The following is a 14813-nucleotide window of genomic DNA, read 5'->3' as shown; positions in this document are numbered from 1 at the left end:
TAACCATACATAAAATATTAGCTTTGAAATTATTATTACAAATATCACTAAAAAAATTATATAATTTTTTTTTAATTAAAATAATTAAGGCTACAAGATTTATTTTAATATTAAAACACATTTTACTTTTGTAATTTGCAAATAAATATAAATTTCGGCAATTTCTATTCTTTTTATGGCAACTAATGGTTTTTATATGTATTCTACTTTTGTATTTATATACCTAAATTATAGTTATTATTGATAAATATAAATTAAGAAATAATTATAAATTATAGTTATCATTGATTAAAGAATCTCCTATAAATATATCTTAATAATTGCATTTTATAACTTATTTCATATTTTACTTGAAGCTTTTATTAAAAAATAATAAAAGCTAAATACAACTACTTTTCACTTATATTATTTGATATGTTACTGATTATGCAATAATTCTTTTATTCTTTTTTTTTTTTTTTGGTAAAAGGGAGGGCCTAAGCCCAAAAGAAACAACTACACAGGAGGACCATTAGAGTCAAGAACACCAAGAAGGTCATGTTCTAGTTTATCATAAATAAAAAGAGGCATGTCAAAGAAGACTTCTAAACCATGTTGCATACGCCTTCCTTGTAACGCTAACGCATTGGCACATTCGTTAGATTCCCTATGAGTAAAAGAGAGCTCACAGATGGGAATCTTATCCATGAGGTGAATAATCTGATTCTCTACAGTCGAGAGGCCAGACTTATTTCTCTTGGCTTTGGAGAGGACATCAATCACCACTTTAGCATCAGTATTTATTTCTACTCTGTCAAACTTGAGCTCAACAACCATTTTAAGTCCTTCACAAACACCCCACAACTCAGCTTTGATAACACTGCAATTTCCAATAAACTTGGAGAAACCTCTGATCCATTTACCATTTGAGTCGCGAATAAGCCCGCCACAACCAGCTGTTCCATCTAACGCTCTAGAAGCATCCACATTAAGTTTGACAAACGACAAGCGAGGAGGAATCCAGCGAATAGTTCTCTTCGTCTGCACTGCGTCGATTATCTGCGTATGAGTCTTCATAGCCATAGCATAATCTTGCACCTTATTCGCAATAACCATGCACTGATCCGGTGGTCTAGAATAATTCACAGTGTGAAGTTCTGCATTACGCCAAGACCAAATAGTATGACACCCAACAGCCCAGAAATTCCTCCAATCCACATCTTCATGAGGACACGAAGAAACATTCAACCGAATCCAGTCATGCCAATCTAGCTTAAAGAAATCATCTATAATACTGGGAGGCACACGATTGATCCAGATTTTGCGAACCTGCAAACAGTCCCGCATAGCATGCATAGAGGACTCACACGAGTTCCCACATAGAGTGCAAGCAGCTCCTCCAATGCCAATGACGTTTTTTCTGAAATTTGTCATCAACCTATCATGATTCATCAGCCAAATAAAATACTTGACTCTTTCAGGAACCTTCAAGTTCCAAATCCTCTTCCACACGGTATCGACGGAAGCTAACTCATTTCTCATGCGACTGTGGTAAAGAGAACTAACAGTGCACGTACCATCTTCTTCAGTTGCAATCTTGAATTGATCAGTCGTAGCATTCGACCACGGCGGCATAATAGAAGCAATCTTCTTCATAAGAATATCCGGCATCCAGTCCTCCATCATACTCCAGTTCCAGTCTCCATCCACATCAATTAAATCTTTCACCATCATGTTATGAAATTGCAAGGGGATATTAATATGATAATCAGCAATATTTTTTCCAGCTTCGACCCAACAATCGTGCCAAGCCCTAACATCAGCACCATTCCCTATCTGCCATTGGCCATGCATCATCAGCTGAGGAATGTTTTTTGCAATATCCTTCCAAGTACTTGAATCAGGATTTTTAGCTTTAGTTATCAAATGAACATTGTCAAGGTTATACTTACCCTTTAAAACTCTGCACCAAAGCTCCTGATCATTATTAATTAACTTGCCACCAAGCTTCATGATGCACGCCTCATTCATGCCTCCAAGATCACGCAGCCCTAGACCACCCTTCTCCTTATCAATCGTAATGTTCTCCCAACTCACAGCATGATACTTTTTACTATCCTCAGTATCACCCCATATAAAGTTCCGTTGGATTTTCTGAATGTCTTTGATACACGCCTTCGGAAGAAGATTCGTCATCATCGGGTAAATAGGGATTGCTTCCATGACGCTCTTCGCTAAAGTAACTCTACCTGCAAAGGAGAGCTGCCGCGCTTTCCAACCAGATAATTTCCTAGAGATTTGGTCAAGAATATAATTGAAATCAGCTCTCTTTAGAGGCTTTCCCTTCAGAGGAATTCCCAAGTATTTTCCAAAACAGTTTACTTCTCGAAACTCTGCAGTATGCACCAGCTTGGATTTCAAACTTCTAGAAATGTTTTGAGAGAATAAAATGCTAGATTTTTCCTTACTGATCTCCTGACCAGACATGAGGCAGAAGTCATGAAGGACCCTTTTCACACACATCAATTGCTTTTCGGATGCCTCTCCAAACAGAAGCAAATCATCGGCAAACATCAAATGCGATATGTTGATACCCTGAGTACCAAGACGCATAGCCTTCCAGTTATTCTTGCTCACTTCATGCTCAATTAGATGAGAAAGTTTGTCCATACAGAGGACAAATAAATAAGGGGATATAGGGTCACCCTGACGAATCCCCCTACACGGTCGAAAGAAATCACCTCTGTTGCCATTCCAGTTTACATTGGTCTCTACACTCGAAACTCCATGCATAATAAGATTAATCATGTTACCGGGTAACTCAATCTCAACAAGAGTTCTCCAGATAAAATCCCAGTTGAGCTTGTCGTAAGCTTTGGCTAAATCAATTTTAATAGCAAAGAAACCCTTCTTTCCTTTCTTTTTGCTCATAGAGTGAAGAACCTCTCTAGCTATAATTGTATTCTCATGTATCGAACGACCTGGGACAAAACCTGTTTGATAGGGAGAGATCAGTTTAGGCATATAAGGTTTTAACCTTTCTACCAGAACTTTACTAACAATCTTATACATCGTATTACATAGGGAAATAGGGCGAAATTGAGTAATTTTCTGAGGATGCTCAATTTTCGGTATCAGGCAGATATCAGTCTTATTAAATTCACCAACTGCACTGGGATTTAGCCAAGTAGATTGAACAAAATCACAAACGTTTTTACCAACCACATTCCAAGCTTTTTGGTAGAAGCCGGCTGGGAATCCGTCAGGGCCTGGGGCTTTCCATGGCTTCATAGAGAAAAGCGCCTTGTGCACCTCATCAGCACCAATAATTTTATTCAACTGTTGCAGCTCAGCCGGATCAAGCTTCGGAAAGCTAACATCAGTCTGCCTCCAGTTACTCAAACTACTCGGGCAAGCAAATAACTTCTTGTAAAAGTTTGTCACATGATGTTGCAATTGTGTATTGTCTTCTATCCAGGTCTCACAATCATCTTTTAGCATAAGAATTTTATTTCTCTTCCTACGCTGGATAACTTTCATATGATAGAATTTTGTATTTCGATCTCCGTCTGCAAGCCACCTCGATCTAGACCGTTGGAACCACATAAGTTCCTCTTGAGTCAGAATATTACTTAACTCATTTTGAAGTTTCTTTTCAAGGGCCTTCATTCCTCCATAATTATCATTCTGCTGTAGGCTTCTTTGAACTCCATTTAGCCTATTAGTAATATACCGCTTACATCGCTTAACTTGATCAAAAGTTTCAAACTTCCAATGCTCAATACCTGTCATAGTGTTGTGAAGGTTTTGGCTGATATTTTGGTCATTCTTCCAAGAATTCTGCAACATATCCTGATAAGAATCGTGTAGCAACCATGCACTTTCAAACCTGAAGCTTCTTTGCCTAGGGCACACATATTCTTCTTTAAGATTAATGAGGATTGGGTGGTGATCAGAAAATGCAACCCTCATTAAAACTTTCACAACCATCTCTGGAAACATGACTTTCCACGAATCGTTGCTCATTGCTCTATCTAACTTCTCATAGATATGCTGTCCTCCATGATAAACTGGCCCTCTCCAAGTGAACTTAGGGCCATGTGAAACTAACTCAGTCAGCTTACACATATTCATTCTGCTTTGGAAATTTCTACACCTTCTAACGGAAGCTGGGGCACCTCCTTTTTTATCACTCGGATCCGCCAAGTCATTAAAATCCCCTGCCAACATCCAAGGATCATGTGTGTTAGCTGCTATAGTCTTCAACTCTTCCCACAACAGTTGTCGAGTACTTTCTTGGGGACTCGCATATATGGCAGTAAAGAGCCATTCAGTACAGTCCTTCATCTTAACTTTAACATGGATGAATTGATCATTCTTATTACATAGAGAAACATCCATCTCACTAGTCTTCCAAGCTAAAATTATGCCCCCCGAAAAACCTCTATTCTCCACACACTCCATATGATCAAAGCCCAGCTTATTCAAAGGCTTAATAGTTTTATTAGGATTACATCTAGTCTCTACTATAACAATCATAGATGGTTTATGATTATCCACATAATGCTTGCAAAATCTATAGAAAGCACTACTAGCTGCGCCTCGACAATTCCACACCAGGATTTTTTGGTTTGTACACATCATAAAAGATATGAGAAAGAAGGTAGCCCTCAAGCATTCATAGGAGTTTCGCAAACAAACTCCACAGATGTCTCAGCAATTTTCTCTTCGCCACTCACACTGTCAACTGCACTATCGCCCATAGTTTCCATTGTAACATCTATGTCTGTACCTCCCTTGATATCTACACTAGGCGGATCCGGAGGTTTTTCAATATCAAAGCTCGTAACTATGGTGTTCTTCAGGGGGGCTGCAACAGTCTTGTCTTCAAAATTTTTCCTTGTTTCCTCATTAGCAGGAAGTTTATTAGTGCTCCCTGTTAATTGTCTTGAAATAAGGCTAAAGAGATTCTCACTAGTTGAATTGCCAAAAATATCCTCCATCCCTTTTTTACTTATGCTACTAGTTTTCTCCTTTACAACAATTCCCCCACGTGCTGCTAATCGAATATTTTTATTTTCCTGATGAGTCGCATGATGATGTCTCCCAGCTCCACCAATAGTGGTCCCCACTCTTCTATTATTTATATTTTCACTATTATGATTCTCAATAATGTTCAAATCATTGACCGGCTCTGACAAACCGTTATTGAGACTGTTCCTTGAGATTTCATACGTAAACTTCGCCTTCCCATTATTTACTTTCTCTCTCCTACTATTTGTATTAAATGTATCATTCCCATGCAGATTTTGTGCACCACCAGAATTTCCTATTTCCTTATCTGCCTCAGTATCAATATTCCCATTATCTCCATTAATTTCACCATCTTCATTTTCTAAAACGAGAAAACGAGACCCCACTCCATTCTTGCCATCATTAATGTTCACCGGAGTACCGTTTTTCCGACCATCTGCCGCTCTCTTATTTCTCCTAGGCTTCTGGACAATCTTCCATGGTCCTCCATCTCCAGTTATGGCGTTACTCGTTTCTCCATTCAATGGTAAAACCTGGCCTCCACTTATGTTGTTGTTCTTCTCGACAGCAGAGCTACTCTCCTTTCCTCTATACACACAACCTTCTTTGTAATGCCCATATCTTCCACAAGCAAGGCAAAGAAGATGGAGCCCTTCATATTCAACTTTATAACAGCTCCCATTAATTTCAAACATGGCCAACAGAGGTTTGGTCAGATCAACTGTGACGCATATTCTAGCATATTTTCCTCTTTCTTGTTTGATAGTAGTTTTGTCCACCTTTATCGTGCTTCCAATTCGATTTCCAAAAGCCGTTAAAGACTTCGGATCATAGTATTCAATGGGAAGCCCAGAGATTCGTACCCACACAGCCACTTCAACTATAGAATCACAATCTGGTTGAAAGTTTGGTCTCCAGTCTTTAACAGTGAGATAGTGATCATATATAAACCACGGGCCCTTCGATATTGCTACCTTCTTATCATCCTCATGTGAGAAAGCTACAAGGTAGTAATCATTGCTAAGATCAATGATACTAATAACACCTTTGCGCACCCACATCTGATTCAAACGGTTTTCAAGCGCCTTGTATCCTATTTTTCTTCCCAGCAATTTGACAATAACTCCCCTCCTCCATGGCCTCTGTATCCTTTTTTCTTCAGCTTCAGTAAAAATGAAGGATGGACAATCATATCCACCCACCTTTTTTTCCTGCACGAGTATTCCGCCTGTTTCCTCCATTTGCTCTTCATCATCAGAGTTTGTATCAGATACTTCCTCCTCCATTTCAACCTCCTTCTGACCAATCATAATATCCCGGAATGACACCACAGCTTTCTCCTTTGCTTTCTTGACACTTCTTTCTCTTAGATCTTCTTCCTCGGTTGACTTGCCGTCATCAGTAACAAACCCTAGGAGAGGATTCGTTGCCATCGGATTCAAAAAAGTTTGTTTTTTTTAATTCTTTTATTCTTTAAATAAATAAATAAACACTCTTTCGAAAATAAAGAAAAGAACAAAAAATTAAAATAAATGTAATTTATTTTATTTTACAAAAAGATATAAATATATTACACTATTCTTTGAATTTTTTAAATTTATGTTTTTATAACATCAATACAAGACAATTTTATAAAAAAATTATGAATTTTATTTTTTATATAATGATAAATTATATTAATTAAATTTTTACAATGAATATTCTAATTTTATATTTAATATTTTCATTTCATATTCCAATCTAAATATTTTAATGTTATATTTCCATTCCTAATCTCAATTCTTTATATAAATTTTAATCCTATATTTTATTCTAAATCTCAATATGATCCTCTAACTAAATAAATAATTTTAATTCTACTCTCTAATTGAAAATTGATATCATATAGTATATTATAAGTATGTAAAGAATAAAAATTGATGGTCAATTTTCCTCTTTCTAAATTATTTATTATTGAATATTTTATTATGTTATCAATGTTTAAATATTATTTTTTTTTTAAATATATCGTTAAAATGAACTTTTAAACATACAATTTGTATTTGGGAAATTTATCTTTCACTAATTTAATTAATTAATTTTAAATTTTTTCTATTTGTTAAATAAAATTTTTGTTATTTTTCTATTTATATATTATTTTTGTATAAAAATGAGATATTTATCTATAATTTGTCCCGTGCATCGCACGGGTAAAAGTAATAGTAGGAGATATAATCACATTAATAAAACTACCGTAGAAGGATTTATTATATTTTGATTAAATATATCAAATTTATTATAGATATTTTTTATGATTCAAACTTATCCATTTAAATTTCCAATAAGATTTTAATCTTTATTTTTTTTACAAAGTGTTTAGGTTGCATATTCTAACTAACTTTATTTTTAGATATCTTTATAAGACCTTAATTACAAGTTTAAGAATATGACTATTTAGTTTTTAATCTTTCTTAATTTACCTATAATTTAATATTCAAAATTAAACTGATAAGCCAAAGAGAAAATAATTTAATTTACCAAATTTTTTAATTTTATAATGTATTATTGCAATTCATTTCTTACTTGAGATAAAAAAAAGAAAGAGAGAAATGAAAATTTTCAAATAATATCAAATAACTATAAGGAGTAGACCCAACACAAGAAAACATGAGCCAATCAATATCAAAAAGATGTTATTAAATACATGTTATTGAAAAAAAAATCGCTTAGAAAATATACCATGATGTTTTTTTCTAAGTTAAGATAAAAATTGATGATAAAAGATTAAAGGAATTAAAGTTTGAATAAAATTTTAAAAGAATTAAAAATGAAAATTAGTATATTTAGAAGGAGAAAACTATATTTAACTCATATAACTTAACAATTTATTCAATAATCCAGAAGAACAAACAAACTTAATTTGTTGTCATGGAAAAGATATCTTACAATAAAGAGCTTATACTTAAGTATATAAAAAAAAAAATTAATGAATAAAATTTTAGGTATTTAAAGATATAAATATCAAATAGTAGTGCTAATTAAATGTGTGTGCAGTTATAGATGAATAAAACATGATACCATGTATAAATGATCTTTACCTTATTCAACCAAATAAACCAATCATATATTCATTATTGGATAGAAATGCAACAAAGAAAAAAACGATAGTGTTTACTTTTTAGATATGAAAAACTAAGTTGGTACTATACGGTAAAGTATGAACCATTTAAAGGAGAAATTTATCTAAAAGAATAAAATGGATAATATAAATAATTGATGAGTATATTAAAATGATTCATAATAAATGCCCATGCATAATATCGTGGATGAACAAATTTCAATTGCATTTATGGTTAAACTGCTGTCCACATACTTTTATTACATATTTCAAAAGTTCTAAGGAATTGCCTGTGTCTTGTGGGAAATTTAAACTTGGTACCACTGATATCATTAAAGATCAACTAACGTTTTCTCATCTAGCTCGGCGTGATAAGATTGGCCGCAATACTTTTAAAGTGTATCCTAGAAAGGGAGAAACGTGGGCCGTTTTTAAAAATTGGGATATCAAATGGTACATGAATGTGGAATTTCTTTAGTATAGATATAAGTTTGTGGAAATCTTATGAGATTATGTCAAAGGTGAGGGTGTATATGTTGTGTATTTGGGGAATTAGAAAGGTTTTGTAAGCCTCTTGTTTCAAACAATGAAAAAAGATAACCGGCCATTTCAAATTCTATTCCTGGAGTTATTTAGATTTTCTCACAGGACACCGTCTTTCAAAATGACTGGTAAGGCGTTCAATTAGGATATTTAGAATTTGATCATGCATCTATACTAATGAATCTTGAAGAATTTACTGTTCCTTGAAATTTAGATGTGAAGATTAAGAATAGTTCACGTGGCAGTGAGAATGCAAAATCTTCAAAAAAATCAAAACCTTTGATGAGGCCGGAAGAAATTACATCCACTCCCAAAGTTAATATTCAACCCTTGACGCTTTTGAAGTTCCAGATGCTCAATTCTTAAACTTTGAAACTTTAAGGTCCTTTGATAAGTTCCAGATTGGTCAAATATCTAACAAGAATCTTTGCAACACCAACTTTCTTTGAAATCTAGTGATCTCGGGTTTCCTTTGTAATAAAATTCAAATCTAGTATTTAATGTACATGCGTTATATGGACAGGGGGAACTCAAGGTGAATATGAATTCAAGTTGAATCTTGAATCTGTATTAAATGAACTAGGATTTATAACTTCTAGAAAACAAACAATCCACTAATCTTGAACTCTCTCGAATTTATTAACCACCATGAAGTATTACAGTGGCAACACTGGCAATGACTACTAATTGAATAATGGGTATTTCTAAACTTTGGTGGTTTGAGTGGTGGCATGTGAGTTTGTAAGCATTATTCCCACCATTTAGTTTGATTTGATGATGAAAACATGTGATCTCACAATTAACTTAATTATTATTTTGATATAACATCATGAAAATGTTATATTATTCAGTTATTCATGTGCTTTCTTTTCTTGATTAACTTATTAAAATGCAAGGCCGGTCCAATCCGTTTAAAGGCCTAAAGCAAATTTTAAAGTGAGGTCTTTAAAATGTATTTCAAAATATTAATTTTGTGGTTGTTAAAAGTTGATCTAAATACCAATAGGAAAAGAGGCCTATATATTAACAATTCAACTACAATAATGGATGTAATTCAAATGTTATTATCTATTTTTATATTTAAATAAAAAAATTTGAGGTCTTTTTTAAACCCAAACTTTTGAGGTCTAAAGCCCTAGCTTTAACAGCTTGACCCTTGGGCCGGCCCTCTTAAAATGATATGATATGATTAAATGACTTGTTTAGATTAACTTATTAAAATTTATTTACTAGTATTAACATTTGTGAAGTTTTGCAATTATTTGACAGAGATGATATAAACCATTTATGACAAGGTCGAGGTGGGAAAAATAATTCAACCATTTATGACAAGTTTATTTTCCGCACTATTAGTTTACTCTCTACCATGCGTCTTTTACTTATCCCTGTTCACTCTCCAATGGCCTTCTCTTGTGTGAGCACCAAGGTATCTAGCTATGACGAAAAAATGATTATTTGTTTTTGTTCCTTATTGTGTGATCCATCCTTTTATTTGCTTTTTTTTGACGAATCACAATTAAAGCTATTTTTAAGAAGTTAACTTCATTTATAGAATTTAGAGGTAATTTAAAGCTATTTTTATATAATGAAATTAATTTCCTTTAAAGAGAATTAGCATATGTTTATTTTCAAATTATGTTTAACACGACGCATATAATTGTCCAGATGATATATTTGTGCATAGCGATTGCAGTTGCTTACTTTATCTACACCAATCACATACTACTATTGCAGTTACTTACTTTACATATATTGTACTACATCTAAAATCTAATCGGCATTCCAAGCTTCAATGAGCTAGAAAGCTAAAAATACCAGCCCCAGCTGATAATCAGGTTAGAAAGTATATGATTAACCAACTAAACCATAGCATAATCAAAGAACCAGAACTCAAAAATTCATTGACTACATAGTTATGATAAAAGCTTTACTTCTAAAAAACAGAATTGCAATTAGATTATTATATCATACAGCAGCACTACCATCCATTAGCGTTCAAGTAAGTTCCTTCTTAGCATATGTATCCATCTTGAAAGTTTCACCACATCCCATCGACAACTTAACTCACTTACCAAGAAAAGTATTCACAACAAATAAAAGATCAAATAAAAGAGAATAGAACTATTAAATATAATGTGTTCCAAACACATAATATATTCCACCATTATTCCTGCAACATCAATAGTATTAGGTCAAAACAAAGCCAAAATAATAATCTATTCCACAATATTTGTTCATCGAATAGAAGTATTCAATTCCCTTGTCTAGCAAGCCAGTATGACTACAGGCAAAGCGAGCACTGACCTGAAAAATGATTAAAAAAACCAAATCATTACCTGCAGTTTGAATTATCATTCAGACAGACATATCACTCTAAAATTGAATATGAGTATGAAACCCTAAAATCTATACATATAAAAAACTCCTGTAAAAATTTGCACAGAAAGAATATAAAAAGACATAGATCAATGAGCAGGAAATTGTTATTCTCCATAAAATGCAGAACTGTAACAATATTAGTGTGCTCATAAAATGAAACAAAGAAAAAACCAGAGGAAACAACAGAAAACATCACAGATCCATTTTAGAAAAAGTTTTTATTTCATCAACACAAACCTACATTGAAAAACTATAAACCTACATTGAAAAACTATAAACCAGATTGAACACAAAACTCATTTGATATATATATTAGAGCATTTTGACAACACATAACTCATATTGATAAGAAATAACAACATAAAGTTGATTTTAACAACACATAGGTCCATTCTTGAAAAATATTTCATTTCATGAACACAGAGCTTCATTGCAACTGTGGAAACCAGATCCAACACAACGATGAATATGGAATGCGGAATAAAAAAACCCATTTAAACAACACAAAGGAAAAATGATGAAAGTTCATAAATATGCTTACATCTCTATGAACAACAACCATCTCGAAGCGTTCCTTGTTCTTGTTGATAACAACCCATTTGTGATGGATTCAAACATCAACGAACTCATTAGAATGGTGAATTAGGTTCTAGCCATGTCGAAGATGAGATGAAACCAAATCGTGGATGAGATGAAAGAGAAGACAGAAAAAGAGGAAGAGAGAAGAAAGAAGAAGAGAAAGAGTGAGGTTACGCAAAAGAGATTAAATAAAAAGATTGAGAGAAGTAAGCAGAAGAGAAAGAGAAAGGTATTAGAAGAAAGAAGGAAAAAGAGGAAGAGAGAGAACAGGAAAATGTAAAGAAAATATAATTTTGAATTAAAGCTGCCATTGGAAAAAGAGAAAAGAGGAAAACAAATTGAATTTTAACTATGTGACATCATCAATTGATCCAAACCAAGCAAGCAAAGGCGTAATTCAATAACCATGTAGTTAAAATTGAACAATTTGACATCATTAGTTGCATAAAGTAATATTTGGACACAAAATACCCCCATTTTGATGAGGTGGAGGGCAAAGACAAAAGGTTAAATTGGTGTTTTCCAGAGCCATTAGTTTTCTTATATTATAGATTATTAATTAAATATTATTTAATATCCAGATTCAGATTTTTCAAGAAAAAACAACATGAAAAACTTTGACAATAATCAGTCCATATAAAACTAATAGGCTAACTAGTAGTAGTTAATTTTTATTCCTCATATTTTAGTATATAATGTTTAATTATAAAATTTCAATTTATGGCCACTTGAACTTCTTAATCAAAACTCAAAAATATAAATAGCATAAGTAGCCTAAAATTTTGTTTCATTAACGATGTCAAATGTATAACACTTTTCCTTAATTTTGAAAATAAATATGAAAATAAACTACTATAAATTTATACATCAACTAAACTTTTCTAAGCCATACAACGCACCAGTATACTTGACTATTTAATCAACATCACAACAAAAATAAATGTTCCTTATCTTTTAGAAAATATGAAGAATCGACAAACTATCTGAACCATCCAACAAAGCGGTGAAAAATCAAAGTGAACTAAAAAATCATCAAGATCTTAAGGCAAAGCACGTTGGGTCAGTGCCTTAACAAGGTAACAAAAATCATAACTACTACCAAATGTAACCCAACTTACATCATCATTACAAACAAGTCTATATGACATACCTCTTTAAGCACTTTTTTTTTTGGAAGGCAATATATTAGCAAAATTGCACTAGGGGTGCAACCCTTACAGGTACAAACTAAACAGAACTGACACCTATTAAGGGCACTTTGTACCAATCATAAGAACAAAAATTGGTCAAAGAAAGACTTAGGGACACCCCTCTCCAAGAGAAAAAAAGAACACTGTTAAAAACCCATTCAAAACTATACAAATGGTTCTCAAAAACCATGGAATTTCTCATATTCCATAGGCTCCATATAGTTGAAATCCACACAATGTTGATCTTCTCCTTAATGATTTCTAACTTCACTTTCTCCTGAATTGCACTGAAAGACCTGAAATCAGCAAGAGATAAAAATTGGCCAGCCCCCAACCAAACAAAAATCCTTTCCCATATGAATTTAGCCATCGAGCAGTCGAAGAATAAATGATTCAAATTCTCCGCTTGAGTTTCACAAAAAGGGCAATTCACGGAAGCAATATTAGGAACATTCCTACGAAGCAACTGATCTCTTAACGGTAATCTACCGGCCAAGAATCTCCAAGAAAAAACCTGTACTTTTAACGGAATTTTAAGGGCCCAAATAGTTTTCATCCAGCTGATCGTGTTCGATTGCCAAGCAAAATCTTTGGCTTCCTCCATTACCAACCGAACAGAAGAAACAATGAAAAGGCCAGATGGATTTAGAATCCAATCAAAAGAATCCAGATCCTCTACTTCTAGAGAAATAGGCTGCAACATGGAATGGAGAGTTCTCCATTGATCTCGAGCAGAAACGCTGGCAGCATAAAAAACATGCCGCTGCCGACCCTGAGCCAAACCTGAATTTCCACCTATAGCCGAACCAGAATTCCCACCTATCACCCTGTCAACATGCCAACTATGAATGTCACCTTGCTCGTGAAAAATATCTCCAAAAGACGATAGTTTTTTAGTTGTAAGATCATACAAATCGGGAAAAGAGGAACGAATTGTTTGATTCCCCAACCAAATACTATCCCAGAATAGAATATTATTGCCATTTCCAACTCCGCATTTGACAAAACTAGAGAATCTTTCCTCCATACCTCCTATGTTAATCTTATTAGTCATGACGTCTCTCCACCAAATAGAGTCATCCTTACTAACGAAGTCACCATTGTTTGCTAGCACCTTAATTTTTGGATTGGAATATCTCATTGTAGCGGTAAAAATGTGGCTCGAGCGTTATCGCGCGCTCGAAGTACAACAGAGTCGCCACCGAACTTTATTTATTCCAAGAAGGAAAGGGAAAATATCGATAAAACCCACGAATTAAAAAAAGAACACGGATAAGATGGTCATCGCAACCAAATTAGGGTTCGGGAGTCGGTTAAGCAAGGGGAAGGTATTAGCACCCCTCACCTCCATCGTACTCGATGGGACCCATTTAGTTATTCTTGTGATTGTTAGCTTATTATCTACTTGTGTTATTCATTAGGTTGGAAAGAAGGAGGAAACAAAATAAGATTTTTTATTATTGTGCTCGCCAAGACATTTGTATCTTGTGCCTACGTATTCCCTAGTGCAATGGGAAAGTCAGAGCAATCGTAGTTCGGGCTAAAACGCCGAATTTGTTGGTTTATTTTAGCGAGAGGTACTCGATCGCTTTCAAATGGAAATACTACGCGCACATGGATATGATATCACTACAAGAATGGATAACTAAATCAAGATAAGACATGATTTTGGCCATCATCGCATTCGAGTGGAAGATGTTAGATCTTCACATGTGGAAGTATGTTCGTATTGAAATTGAATAAGTGTCTTGTTTTATGAAAAAAAGTGTTTTAGAATGTAAAAGGGTGTGAATGAATTGAAAGTTTGTTTGTTAAGAGAAATCAAACATTTAAACAAAAGCTTAACGGCCATCGCCCAAATGTTTGAAAGAGAAAATTGTATAAGTACGTACAACCTCCTCGTAGGTGATGAAGATGATTTGATGAGTTGAAAGACATTTAATTGGATCCAAGTATTTAAACAAAAGCTTAACGGCCATCGCTTAAGATACTTGAAAGAGTGTTTGTTAAAT

General features: G+C 33.8%; 2 protein-coding genes across 2 annotated transcripts; both read right to left on the bottom strand.

Moving 5' to 3' along the window:
• Positions 1–4649: 4649 nt before the first annotated feature.
• Positions 4650–6446, bottom strand: LOC131660794 (uncharacterized). Its single transcript, XM_058930121.1, has one exon. It carries the CDS (start codon positions 6444–6446, stop codon positions 4650–4652), a length of 1797 nt encoding a protein of 598 aa, XP_058786104.1.
• A 6392-nt stretch (positions 6447–12838) lies between these two features.
• On the bottom strand, positions 12839–13942 carry LOC131660788 (uncharacterized). Its single transcript, XM_058930109.1, has one exon. It carries the CDS (start codon positions 13940–13942, stop codon positions 12839–12841), a length of 1104 nt encoding a protein of 367 aa, XP_058786092.1.
• Between the last annotated feature and the right edge of the window lie 871 nt (positions 13943–14813).

This window comes from Vicia villosa, linkage group LG1, assembly GCF_029867415.1.
Source record: "Vicia villosa cultivar HV-30 ecotype Madison, WI linkage group LG1, Vvil1.0, whole genome shotgun sequence".
NCBI classification, from domain to species: Eukaryota; Viridiplantae; Streptophyta; class Magnoliopsida; order Fabales; family Fabaceae; genus Vicia; species Vicia villosa.
This window is presented reverse-complemented; position numbering and strand designations above follow the sequence as displayed.